This window comes from Protopterus annectens, chromosome 4.part1, assembly GCF_019279795.1.
Source record: "Protopterus annectens isolate FY-2018-M chromosome 4.part1, PAN1.0, whole genome shotgun sequence".
NCBI classification, from domain to species: domain Eukaryota; kingdom Metazoa; phylum Chordata; order Ceratodontiformes; family Protopteridae; genus Protopterus; species Protopterus annectens.
The window spans coordinates 773,111,281-773,125,716 of record NC_056734.1 but is presented as its reverse complement, the minus strand read 5'-3'; the positions used below and the strand labels follow the sequence as shown (position 1 = coordinate 773,125,716).

Below are 14,436 nucleotides of genomic sequence, written 5' to 3'. Positions count from 1 at the left end.
TTATCCTCCAATTATCTGTGATGATGATTACAATCAGTGACATTTCAGCTAAAATATGAATAGGAAAGGCTCGCCTGAAAGGAGTACTATTTGTCCTTGTGAAAATATTGTTTCCCTAGATGTTGTGTCCCTTTACACCTGTATCAGACAAGACACTGGGGTGGAATTTGCTAGAGAATACTTAAGGGAGTTCACCTCCCTTGACAACAAGTTCAACACCATCTGCAAGCAAGTAGATTTGGTGTTGGACAATAATATTTTCCGCTTTTTAGGCAAATATTCTAAACAAAAGCTGGTGTTGCTATGCGGGCAAGGGTAGTCCCCGTTTTCGCCAATCTAGTCATGGCATTATGGGAACACAAGTTTTTAAAATCCCACCAGTTGTCTAATCACATCACATTCTATCACAGATACACTGGCAACCTCTTCTTGTTGTGGAGGGGTCACAAGGATTTTTCCACATTCGTAAGCTACCTCAACACCAGCACTGATTTCTTAATATTTACAGTCAGTGATTTTGGCAAGACTATCGGCTATCTAGCTATTGCCTTGTCCTTGGATGAATCTCAAAAATATCTTCTTAAAAAAATTCACAGAAAAGAAACATTTGTGGACCAATATTTGCACAAGGACAGTTTACATCCTACACATATGAAAAGGGGTGTAGTAAATGGCTAACATCAGATTGTCGTGGAGTGCTTGTGACGCCAGGAGCACCGACCTCATCTCTAGAACGCTGATATGCAGGTGAGCCTCGTGATCTTGCCATGTGCCTTGGACAGTCCTGCCAAGATAATGCCCCCACCCTATCTGTGAGGCATCCATGGTCATAGTGGCAATGGGTTAGTGAGGAACAAATGAGGTGTCCATGGTTAACTGATTGGGTAGTGTCCACCAAAGGAGATCCTTCTTGCAAGATTCTGTCAGCAGAATGTGATGAGATAATGGGAGGTGCTGAAAAGACCATTGGGACGACAAGAGCCACTGAAGAATTCTCATGTGTAGCCTGGCTGGTGGCAATAGTAATATGGTGGAAGTCATATTACTAGTGCCACTATATTACTAGTAATATGGTGGAAGCCATGGTCCCTAGAAGCTGCAGAATAGTCTTGGCTTTGACCTTTCATAAGGGGAGAAGACGCAGAATTTGAAGAACCAGATTCTGTGTCCTTTAGGCAGGAAGACAAGCCAACATGTCTATCTCTGCGCCTATAAAAATCACAGATTGAGAGGGCAGTAAGGCAGATTTTTCAGAGTTTATAGAAATTCCCAGCTGGGCACAAAGCTGAACAGTAGCGTCCCTGGTCTGAAGAAGTAGATGCCTGGTGGGGGCGGTCAAGAGCCAGTCGTCCAGATACGGAAACACCTGGAATCCTCGATGTCTCAGGTGAGCTGTCACTACTGCCATACATTTGGTGAACACCCTGGGGGCTGTGGTGAGACCAAAGGGCAGAGCACGAAACTGGCAATGACTGGCTCCCAGCCAGAAGCGTAGATGACTCCTCGATGCCCTGTCCATTTTTATGTGGTAGTAGGCGTCTTGGAGATCTACTGAGCACATACAACTGTCTTTCCCTAACAACGGGAGTATAGACTGCAGTGTCACCATCCGGAACTTGTCCTTCTTTACTGATTCGTTCAATCTGCTGAGGTCCAGAATGGGCCGCCAGTCCCCTGTACGTTTTGGCACTAAAAAGAATCTGGAGTAAGTTCCGGATCCTATTTGGTCTGCTGGGACGGTTTGGATGACTCTTTTTGACAGCAACTTGTTGACCTCCACAGTTGCCTGATCCCTGTGACTGGGTGGAACATCCGGGATCTTCTTGGGAACAACAGGTGGAAGAGAAAAGGGTATGACAACCTCTGGTAATAATTCTTTGTACCCACTTGTATTGAGTGATACCCAGCCAGGCTTCTGGATACAAAGAAATGCGACCCCCGACCGGCCCCAGAGAAGCACAGTCGGGCCTCACATCAGGAGCGCTGGTAAGGCCAGCCCCGAAAGGAATCGCTTCCACCCTGGTTTTGCAGACCACCCCTGCCTCTAGGGCGAGGTCTACCATTTTCTCCTCCTCCTCAGCTTCTGAAGAAGGAGTCACCCTCTCCATCCTCTGGGACTTCCTGAACCACATTTTACCACCCCTCTGACCCTTAGGGTTTGGTCTACAGGGAACAGTGAAATGTACTCCCACGGCAGAGAGTGTTTTTCCTTCTTGCTTGCACCGGGTGAGAGCCTCCTTTACCTTGTGTCCAAACAATGAGGAACCATCGAAGGGGGCGTTGGTAAAGGTAGACGAACTGTTCCGCAAAGTTACACAAATGCATCCAGGAATGATGCCTTAGGGAAATTCCTGAACCCGCTACTCTACTCGTTCCATTGGCTGCATATGAAATAAGCCGCATGGAAGAGTTGACGATAGAGTTCAAGGTGGACAACTGGGCAGAAACCTCGTCAGGGACTCCCCTCAGTATATGTACCTTGTAGATAATCTAACTCTTTAAGGACATCGCTCTGAAGCCTCGTGAAGTGTGTAAGGTAGTTCAGCGACCTAAGGCTAAATGCCGCTGAACTAAAGATACGCTTCCCGTATCTGTCCATCGTTCGAGATTCCTTATTCGGCGGATGAACAGAAGAAGTTTCAGCTAGCTCCCTTAGTGGTTGCTGCCACCACCATGGCATCTACGGGAACACCTTTACACAAAAAATCTTTCTCAGGAGGGGCAGAACGAAACTTATTCGGTCTCCTGGGGACTGGCTCCATGGCATCAGGAGTATCCCACACCTTTCGACTAACTAGCTCCATCAGTTCATCGAAAGGTGGAGACACCCAAGATGCTGAAGGTTGAGACACAAAAGCCTTTACGTACACCGACTCCTCATCAGAAGGGGTGACAGTGGACCTGCCGCACCTCTGCTTAAGGATTTCCAGGATGTCTATAAAGGAGACATCATCAGAGGACGACTTGGGGGACCCATCTGACTCCTCGAGGTCAGTGTTATAGGTCAGAGACTCATCCTGGGAGTCTACATGCTTCCTCTTACATGTTCTCTTCTGTGGGGGCTCCTCAGTACATTCCGGGGAGGTCAAAGAAGAGTGGGAGCCACAAGCCGGTGGCTCCTGAGGCTGAGGGTCTCTGCTGTCCACGGAAGGAGAAAGAGCTGAGACAGAAGTAAGTGCTTTAGGGGGAAGAGTGTCGGTACCTCTGGTAGGAGCTGACGATCGGGACAGCACACTCCTCATCAACTCAAATGCCGACCTCTCTGGCTCTGAAGACCTCCCCGGCTCCAAGGAGACCGAGGATGCCATTGGCTCTGAGATAGACATAGGGTCCGAACACATCCTAGCCGACTCGCTGAGAGGAAGACTCGGAACCGAAGAAGTTTGGTTCCAAGCATCCCTGTCAGGGCCGAGCATGGAGCTTCAGCCCCTAGACACTATGGACGGCGCCGAAAGCGTTGGAGCAGAACTCTACTCTGAAACAGCCACAGGGGGAGCCGGAACCGAAGGTTCCACCAGTGGTACCAAACACTCCGGCTCAGAAAGACCAGCATGGTTCAAAGGAATGATCGCACAGGGCTGAACAGACAAGTGGCTCCGGAACTGACTGGGTCGGAGGCAACAGCAATTTAGGCAAAGCAGATGACTTCAACAGTCTCAGCATTACCCTCCCTACATCTTCTTCCGATAAACTCCTGGAAGACCTGGATGACAGAGTAGGAGAGCGGGATCTCTGAGGTAGAGATTTTAATATAGCGGAGGCTGGTAGAGGATCCATAGACCGTCTCAGTGAAATGGTCTCAGTGGTCGGCTCTGAAATACTTGGAACCGACCCTGTAATCACCATATTGCTCTCAGTCAGCACCGAAGTCTGTGGAGCCGAACAGACAGTGAACTTGTCTGATTTGGTGATTTTAAGAGGTGGCTCCGAGACACCAGCCGGGGAGGGCCTCTTAGAAGATTTAGACTTTCCCTTTGTAAATTTGGAAGAGGATGAAGAGCTAGACAGATCTTCCTCAAATGAAGGTTTAAGAAAGCCTTTTAGGATGAGCTTGTTTTTCCTCTCTTGCAACACCCTAGGACTGAAAGCATGGCAAAATAAATAGGTCTCTTGTAAATGGATGGCCCCCAAACAGTAAGCGCAGTTGCCGTGGCCATCCGTTATGGACATCTTCTGTGATCATTTAATACATTTCTTAAAGCCAGATGGCTTATGATCCTTACTCTCTTTAGACATTCTCACAGAGATGAGCATACAAACACACAGAGAAGAAGGAAAAGGAGGACTAGGTCCTCTAATTTAAATGGGCCTAGCCCTGCAGGAAGGAGATAGACGCCATGAGGACTAGGTCCTTTAACTTAAATGGGCCTAGCTAGGGCAGAAAGGAAAATGAAGAAACTAGGTGGTCTAAGTAAAACAGACCTATAAGGTTACAGAAGTAAAGAATTTCACACATTCTAACTAATATCAACAAGGGACAACAAAACCTAGTTCTGTTAACAACAGTAATCAACGAACAAGCGGGAATCCGCAAAAAACTAAGACTTATGACTAGAGATAACAGAATGTAGTTCTGTTAACAATAAAACAATTCAACAAGCGGGAAACTGCTGAAAACTAGACTAGCCTACTAATAACACACAGTGTAACAGAGCGCAAAAGGTGCCTACCAATAGTAAGTCTATGAAGACACGAAAACCATCACACAGGATACCAATACTAAGTCAAAAAAGGCCAAAAGGCCAAATATTGCACCAAATGGCGCAAGTATAAGGCTAACTATACTAACAGCAACTACGCTAACTGACCAACAACAATACAGAAACAGTTTTTCTATTTTAAACTAAACAGTCCCAAAATAATTTTGGAAAAAGATTAAGTGAATTCAACACTTTGGCAGAGCCACAGAGAAGCACAACTGAACGTGGCAAATGAGATCTGGGGATTGTACTGGTGCACCATGGGATACCTACCTAGCCATGAGCCAACTAGAAGACTTCCAGCTTGTAAATAGGTCGAGTCGGAGCTGAGGATTGGCTCCGATCCCATATGTAAGAATGAAGGTGAGATAGGACTACAAAACATCATATATTAGCAATAAGAAAAAAAAGACTAACAAAGCTCTTGCTAAGCATGCTGCTGTTTGCTCTAACTTCAAGAAATCCACATTTTTTGTTTTGGATTCTGTTAGTGTGGAAATATTTACTGGAGACTAAAAGCAAGGCTTGAATGCTGTGAAGCAGCATGGCAAATTAAACTTAGAGTTGATGTGCTCCTGGACTAAAGTCCATAAACAACAAATGCTTTTTGCAAATGCAGAAACTTTGCTGAGAGATTATTTTTACTTTCATTATTTTTGTTTAAGTACATACTGATCATCTCTTTTTATAATTCAATGTAAATGTTTTAACATGAGTGGTTTCTATAAGTTACATATACAGGTATATACTTTTGTGACAACACCCACCACTTTTTAATTGGTGATTGGACATGACTAGTCATGTGATTTTAGATCACTCTTTTAAACAGTTTTCATAGTCCATTTTGTATTTTCTGAAGATGTTCTTGATATACTATTAAAGAATGAACGCTCTAAAAAATACAACTGTCAGACCGGAGCCTTGCCTTGGTGAATTTTTGTAGAATTTTTCAGTGTTATTTGATTTAAGTTCTACACCGCTTTTTGGAGAATCCCACTAATCGGTTACAGTCTTTTAGAATGATTTAACCAAAAAATACCAGTGTAATGAACAAAACAGCAAACAATGTACCACCAGGAATAAAAAAAAATTATTCTCAGTATCAAAGTGTTGGAATTTATCTGTTGCAACAGAGGAAACTGATGGCCTAGACTCTAGGATTGCCACATTATGGATGGGAAACACACTAATGGACACTCAGTTATTCTGGTTTCCTAGACTGTTCTTGATTCTGGGAAGGACCGTCCTTTCTTCTTTGAATCCTCCATCCCACCTCACTTTTTGAAACTGTTAACCTGGGCCTTGTCAAGAATGCTTATTCTGCTTCCTGAAAAAAGAAAATGAACTGGAAGCAAAGTTTCTATTGTGCTTTGGAAAAGAGGGTTAAAAATTCTGAGTGACCTACTAAATTAACTTTCCCATTTCAAACATTTTAAGGAACTCAACAGAGAAAGTACAAATACTTTAACCAGGGGAGCATTTCTGGCATCCTCTCAAATTCTAGGAAGGCAGACAGTCAAATATTTTCAAAAAGGCAATGGCAGCCACTCAGGAATCATCATCAAAAGTGTCATAAGCACATTTAAAAGAACGCTTCGCTTCTGAAGCAGAAAGTTCAACGATTCATTTCCTCATGTTGTCGAAAGAAGCCATCAGAAAATTTAGACATGAGCCTAGCAATTTACCAAGGTGCAAGTAGTATAAACTATAATCTCAAATCGATGAAACACCTTCCCCATTTTGTCAGAAGGGATAGGACTATATACTGAAAGGAGACTGGCAGAAACTAATTACTGCCGGATCTGATTTGGGGTTAGAAACAATGAACATGTGGGTGTAAGGAATATACAGTTTACAAGACTTTCTTAGAGCAGGACACGGACTGTCAGGCAAAAAGCTGGTTGCCAAAAAAAGCATTCACCAAGGCTAGTAACACAAACTAGTGAAAAACCACAGTTCAAACCAAGAAAAATAAAAAAAGAAGCAAGATTCAGAGATCCCCATAGTGTTTATTACCACACAAAATAGAATAAGCACTTTTGTCCAATGAAAATGGACTTTATCAGAACACAGGAAGAACAGACGCAGAAAGAGAAAAATCCACCTGTAACAAACCATTATCTTTGATGGAATTCCGATACTCAGAATACATTTCTGATATTCTTTTGTTCCCACAGAAACAAGTCCTTCATTATAGCAATGGTATCAGAAAGACAACTCTTCAGGTGGGAAAGCTGAAGCATAATTGTCTTCAGAGTCAGCTTCTCCATTCTGTGAAGTGGGAACCCGAAAAACAATTTAAGTCAAATTCCTGTCCCTCAAGCTGTGAATCTCTCTTTTACAATGAAGGGAAGACTTAATATTTAAAACCAAATTTGCAAAGCCCTGCCAATCCTCCTTAACTGCTTTAGGAGAAGTGTGTTTAGATTTAGGTATCCTTTTTCTGGGAGACCCCTCCCCCAAAAAACACAGTTTGAAAGACGGTCCCTTCCCTAGGAACGAAGCTCTTCAGAACAGGTTAGCAAAGGAGCATCCCCTGGTCCCTTCCCTGATGCCAGCAACAGTGGTTTTCCAGGGCAGCTGAACAACAGCAGCAGATGTCAACTGAGCTGCACCTACACTACACAGAATACAATCTTAAGTACTGATTGTTTCACAAATGAAGATGAGCAAAGTCCAGAGTAAAACTCAGTATATAAAAGCGAGTCTAAAAGGAGAGAGTATACTGCCAAGTAATTCAAGTCAAAATTGTTACAAGAAATCGTGCCACCGCTGCGATTCAAATAATCCTGTAGGATTAAATTTCCGTGTGGCTTTAAGCATAAATTTACAATCAATTTCATTCTGCGCCCTAGCCACAGTTAGGCTTTCAATCCAGTTAAATTCAGATACATCACACTGTCAATCCCAGGGAGTGCTGCATGTATAACAGAGCCTAACACTCTCCCTCCAACAATGCAAACAGGGGGAAAAGGCTGTGACATCACAAAATAAAACTACAAAACACAAAATGGGACTTGGGTTGTTATTCGGAGAAGGACCACTGGCGGACACCTAAATATATTGGTTACAAAAACTCTCTTAGCTTGCTCAGATAAATGCACTGCAGGCACTGCAACACAACATCATGCAGTGCCTCTTCGGCTTTCTTCTGCTTCAATGGCCCTCTAATAGAAGCATTGTGTCACACACATAATCTCCTTGTGTAATTCTGCAACACTAATCTCCTGTGTTGTACAAAACAAAAAAATGACAAAAGGCCTCTATAAAATACAAAATATTATAAGCAGGTTTAACAAAAATTAAATTCAACACACTATTCAGAAAGGTATAAAAAGTTTAAAAGCTTACGTTTTCCGTTTCTTGCCATGGTTTATTCTGATCTTTGCAACCTTTGGATACAATCCAGCGCAGATGACAGCTTTAATTAGCTTCATATTATCTATAAAAATCATAAGTGTTTTTCTTAGCATAATATAACAAAGTGCAAACAGATAAATTACTTAGACAATACGTACAGTAACATGTAAGGGTTTACCTGAATTGACATTTGACTGTGGGTCTGTTGGGTTTCTGCTGGCTACAAATCCAGCTGCCATGAGATGTTCAGCAAATTGTCTTTTCATGTCATGTAGCATCTAAGATACAGTATAAGGAATTGTATATTATGAGTACTGAAGCTAACTTTTGCCTCCAGCTACAGAGTGTGTCTAAAAAACTTCTTTAGAATTCTGACATAATACATACAGGGAGAATTTTGCTGTTCTAAATTTTCTCTGCATCTGTGTGTGTGTGTTAAGTCACGTACCTTCAGACAATTTGGAGATAAGAAATTCTTCCAGCAGTAGTCCCTCTCTGATCTGGCACCACATTTCTTTGCTTCCTCCCAGCCCTGGGCAAAATTATGAAATATTTTAACAGTGTACTCATTCTTGAAAAGGAATAATTCAAGAGATGGCAGGTGGCTTATAATCATATTAAACAGAATAACTCATGATGGTATTCAAACACTGTTGGACAGCCAAGCTAACCAGCAAATTATCCTCATCTCGGGTCAAATGAGGATGAATCCATAGCCTTCTTGTATTTTAATGACAAAACTATGCTTATAAAAACTTTTGTCACATTTTAAGCCAAATTTTAAATTAAATAATCTTCAATACACAACAGAATAATGTTTAATCATTACCATAAAACCATAACTATTGTAGGAGTATTCATCCCCCTGGAAATAACACTGACACGACTGTGGAACTCTTTTAGTTGGTTTCTTTATCTACCAAGACACCATTATAATGGAAGATTTTAATACTGACTGGCTAACAGTAAAAAAAAAATCCAACAACAAAAAAAGAAGTTATGTTCAAATGATAACTTACCATCTGCATTGTCCACTTTCATTCTTCCTCAACAAATGGGTTCGGTTCCGACCGTCTGATCAGACTCACCGCTTTTTACAGCTCGTAGATACTGAAAACTTTTGAGCTCCTCCCTTACCTATAATACCCCAGTCCCCTACCATACCCAAGATCTTTTTTGTTGACCAAGAAACAACCATTATACAAAAAAACAGTATCTGGAGTTCAAACGCAGGAACACTAGTTCCTTTAGTATCTTCTCATCCTTCCAGAAGTCAAGAAAGAAAGGGAGGGGAGTTGAAGAATGAAAATGGACAACACAGATGGAACATTATGGTGAGTACTTCTTTATCTGATGTTGTCAATTTTCATTCATTCATTCCTCAACAAATGGGACAGAATCCCCAGCTACCTAAATCCCAGAAAGACACTGCTGAACCGAAGGCTGCTCTTCCCCTAGAGACCAGATCCAATCTGTAATAAGTAATAAATGTAGGAGGATTTGCCCAAGTTGCAGCACTACAAATATCATCCATGGAAGATTTGGAAAAAAATACCGACAAAGTTGCCATAGACCTGGTGAAATGCACTTTTAAGAGTTTTGGTAAAGAAAAACCTGTTTTGTAGACAAAGGAAATGCATAATCAGTTAGCCACCTGGCTAAGGTTACTTTGGTAACGGACTTACCCAATTTTTTTTTTCAAATAAGATTTTTATTGTTTTTACATATTACATAAGAAAAGACACAGGTCCAATATGTATACAATAACAATGACATAGCAGGTGACCAATCAAAAGATAACAAATTGACAATTTGCAGCTCATAAGGGTACAACTGTTACTATATGCAATACTTGTTGTTGAATAAACTTAACGTATTACAAGTACAAGCTGTATACCAAACTATTAACAAATAAAAACACAGCCAATAAACTAAATACACTATTTACAATCAGGTGTCACCGAAGTGGGCAATTTACCCTCTAAGTTAACAGAAGAATGGGTTTATATGTCTGAGAAGCTGAAGATGAGCAGTCCATGAAGCCAAATTAAAGGCTTTCTTAGTGCATTAAATTTGAATGTTTTTTTTATTCAAGAATGTGTAATAGCACTTTCCAATACTTTTGGAAATATACAAGTTTCTTTTGACTTTTTGTAAACAATTTGCATATATATATTTCTTAACCATATATCTGAAGTCTTGCCATGAGATTTTAGATCTATCCAGCCAGTTTTTTGCTACATAAAATTTCAACAATGCAGAAAGTGTCATTATAACATGTTTATTTATAAAAGAAAGGTTTTCTGGAATTATATGAAGTATTGCAGTTTCCCATGAGAGGGTTGCCTTTGTGTAGCCTTTTTTCTCTAATTTAGTTCTTAGCAAATACCATAATTTATAAACATTTTCGCAAGCTCCAAAAAATATGCAGGGTGTCTGCTAACATTGCAGGACAGAAGGGACAGTATGGGGAGTGAGTAGAATCAATTTTGTTTAGGACAGGTGTATGATAAGGATTGTCTATCATAATTTGGGTATGTATTAATTTTTTTAATGGGGGTCAGCTTCATGGTGATTTCTATTGCTGACAATTTTTGATTAGAAGCAATGTTATTGTTTTTATCTTTGCAGTATTTTGAGAATAGAATATAGTCTTGAAGTTTAATTTTAACTATTAGTTTGTATGTGCTTGATAGCATTTTGGACCTACAGAGTAGTATTTTTTGAATCAGCTGAGATAAGGAAATATCAAGATCTCTGAATTTAATGTTTGTGGTTAATACGTTAACTAGGAAAATTATCTGTCTAATTATTATATTATAACTTTTACCTTTTCTTAGGCAATTTCTAACATCTTCCAACGGAAGTTTTTTTAATTGATAAAAATCCCAAATAGTGCATTCCTTAATTATAGGGTGCTGATCTAAATTTAACAAAAAGTTGTTGAATCTTATGGTTGGACTCATGTGGATTGGTTGTAGGAGTGTAAGAGTATCTAAAGCTGTAGGGAGGTTATTAATTTCTGAAATACCAGGCATAGATTTTTAATATTTGGGTGGATTTTAAGTGACTTAAGGATTTTTGAGTTCATATACGGAATAGCCCTGGGGTTAATATTAGTTGAGTTTAGGTGTTGGCAATATAATTTTATCATAGAGGGTATCAGTCCTTATTTGTTGGAGTGCAGTTTGCTATTTGGAATAAACTACTAGCACATATAATTTCATAGTACAATTGGATGGCTGGTAGCCCAAGGTCCCCTTTTTCTTTAGGTAGTTTTAATCTACAATAACTTATTCTAGTACCTTTAGGGTACCAAATGAATGCCGCCAATTGCTTTTCCATTTTATTGAAGAAGTTTCTTGGAATGTAGATCAAAATAGTATTAAACTGGTATAATATTTTTGGGAGAATGTTCATTTTAACAATTGGTGCTTTAGATAAGGGAGCCGATTTTAGGTTTATCCATCTGTTAATGTCGTTTGTAATGTTAGACTGTGTTTTATAGAGGTCATTTTTAATAAGTCTAACTGTGTGACTGAATTGGATACCCAGGTATTTAAGGGAGTAATATACTTTGATTCTTGTCTCAGAAAAGTAGAATTCCTTGTGGTTGAGGGGTTTATTGGGAAGATAATTGATTTATTTGGATTCGATTCATAGTTTGATACTTTAGAAAACATGTTTATTGAGTCCAGGATCTGGCAAATCAAAATATATGTTAGGTCATCAGCGAAAGCTGTGTATTTTATTTGGACTTTGGAAATTTGCATGAGGTGATGATACGTTCTTTGGCTTATTTGTAGTAGTAATGCTTCAATATATATATATATATATATATATATATATATATATATATATATATATATATATATATACACACACACACACACACACACACACACACACACACACACACACACACACACACACACACACACACAAATACCTTTGTGAAACTTGGAAAGAAAATTAGGAGTTATGTACTTACCATAACTTGGAATATGTGTTGTCCTTCATTCTTCCTCACTGATAGGTTACGGATCTGATCCTTGGATCTGACTCAGCTGCATTTTCTAGACTTCAGATCCAAATCTCAAGCTCCTCCCTTTTCCCATAATGCAACACATGCCCTCTAACTCCTCGGATCAAGTTTGCTGTCTAGGTCTACTGATTTATAAAGACAGGACAGAAAAGAAAGAATTATGACTAAAAACCTAGGAATCCTAGGTTCCTGTAGTGTCCGATATCCTTCTAGAAATATAAGGCCAGAGGAGGGCTAGGAGGGAAGAATGAAGGACAACACATATACCAAGTTATGGTAAGTACATAACTCCTAAATATGATGATGTCCTCTTCATTCTCCCTCACTGTTGGGTAGGGTCCCCATCTACATAATTCTTGGGAGGCCCTCAAGGAAGGATATACCACAGCACTGTCAAACCAAGGAAACTCTACTCCTGAAGTCCATGTATACTTGCAACAGGCATCACAAGAGAGGAGTATTGGAACCAGCGACTGCAGCAGAGACATGAACAGTAGAAGATTTGGAGGAAGATCAGATAAGGTATCCGTAGATCTAGCAGAATGGGCCTAAAAGGGCCAGACAGCTAAAGACTGTTTGCAGTACAAATTAGCTAAATATAGTCAGAAAGCTATTTGGTCAGGATAATATTGGAATTGCTAGACCTCAGTGGGTAGGAAAAGATTTACCAACTGCTGGTAAATGTCTGTGTGCGTGAAAGAGGGGGACATGTATGTACCATTGGTAGAAGAGTCTGAGCACATGACCGACAATTGCGAAGACAGGACAATGTCAGACCCTGTGGGTACTCTAGGCATAAAGGAAGAATCGGTAGGGGAAACATTCGATCTTAAAACAAACAATGTACGGTGACTTGGAAAGCTAGGCAAGCTAAATTAGTTTCTGGGTAGGCTCCTGCCAATTAACTCTGAGATTTCAAGGTGGAATGGGGTCATTATAGGGGATCTGAGCAGAAAAATTCCTCACCAAAATCTTTGAGGTCTGTACTGGAGAAACTTCTGCACTGCTCCAAAATGCCTTCTAAAAGGAGTCTCATGGAAGGCTAACATAATATCATGAACATGGAAGCAAAGGTGGATAATCGTACCATCACTGAAACGGAAAGTGGTACAGTAAAACTAGACAGTGTAAAGGTTTGGATACTGGATTCCCGATGGGGAAGATGGGGAACCCCAAATGAGTCCAAGAATTTAAAGAGGGTATCTTAGATGAGAGAGAGTACCTACTGCACTTCTTGTGCAATGGAGAAGCTGAGAGAATGCAGAAAGTTGGCCTCAACGGCTGAAAGACAGACTCAGATGGTTTAGTAGAGGAACCAAATGTGAGGAACCACAGTGGACTGGCTGAGTCTTTATGCTAGAATGTTGGATAACGTTGGCATATGCGACGCAATTGGGAAAGGTCTGACACAATACTGCCCATTCCTAGACACTCATGGACTGGTCATGCAGAGGGAAAGAACAGGTTACCCTGGTTAGTACTTACGCCAGACTACTAACCTATTGTCAAGTATGCACTGTAGTAGTCCCTATGGGGGACAGCGCCTTGAAAAGCATGCGAGGTCGGGAAAAGGTAAATAGGGATCATCCCACCCTACGACATAGCAAAGTGACTTGGCTTCAAGGAAAGCCCACACCACATAATCTCACTTTCCCTTGAAATGCCACCCCACCACAGTGGGAGACGTCAGTGGTCACTGAGAGACGGCCAGACAAAAAGACAAGCCAGCATTTCTGACATGAAATCTGCACCTCTGTCAGTCTGTATTTCTCTCGAGAAATGTACTTTGCTGAAAATCTCTAACAAAGCATTTGCCACCTTCAGTTTGGATTATCTTTTTTGACTTGCAATTGAGCAGACTGTACCCTTGGAAAGGGAAGGTAGGCTGTCATTGATAATGTATTGAACAAGGCCACGATGAACTCCAATACCTGAGTTGGTTAAAGCTGAAATTTGTTGTGACTGATGGTAATTCCCAGATGAGAGCATAACTGGAGTACATAATCTCATGCTTTGATCAGATGACACCTGGTCAGAGCTGTTATGAACCATTTGTCCAAGTAAGGAAACACCCAGTATCCCTGCATTCTTAAGTGAGCTGCTACTATTGTCATGCATTTAGTGAACACTCTGGGGTGGGGTGGGGAATAGGGGGGGTGTGGCAAGCCCAAATGGCAGAGCTCTGAATTGGTGGACTGACTCCCAGCTGGAAGTGTTGGTAACTTATGGATCATCTGTTCATTTTATATGACAATACACATCCTAAAGATCTACTGAGCACATCCAATTGTCCTTGTTCACAAAAGACAGAAAGGTAATCTGGAGTGACTA

The 14,436-nt window shown here is 40.8% G+C and overlaps 1 protein-coding gene across 1 annotated transcript in view; it reads right to left on the bottom strand.

Moving 5' to 3' along the window:
* Nucleotides 1-14,436, bottom strand: part of DHX36 (DEAH-box helicase 36) — a gene marked incomplete in the record, with an annotated part of 1,900,459 nt that overhangs the window by 334,506 nt on the left and 1,551,517 nt on the right. The window contains 3 exon segments of the mRNA XM_044070516.1: nt 8,052-8,142; nt 8,239-8,338; nt 8,509-8,592. Of these exon segments, the coding sequence (XP_043926451.1) occupies nt 8,052-8,142; nt 8,239-8,338; nt 8,509-8,592 (275 nt within the window).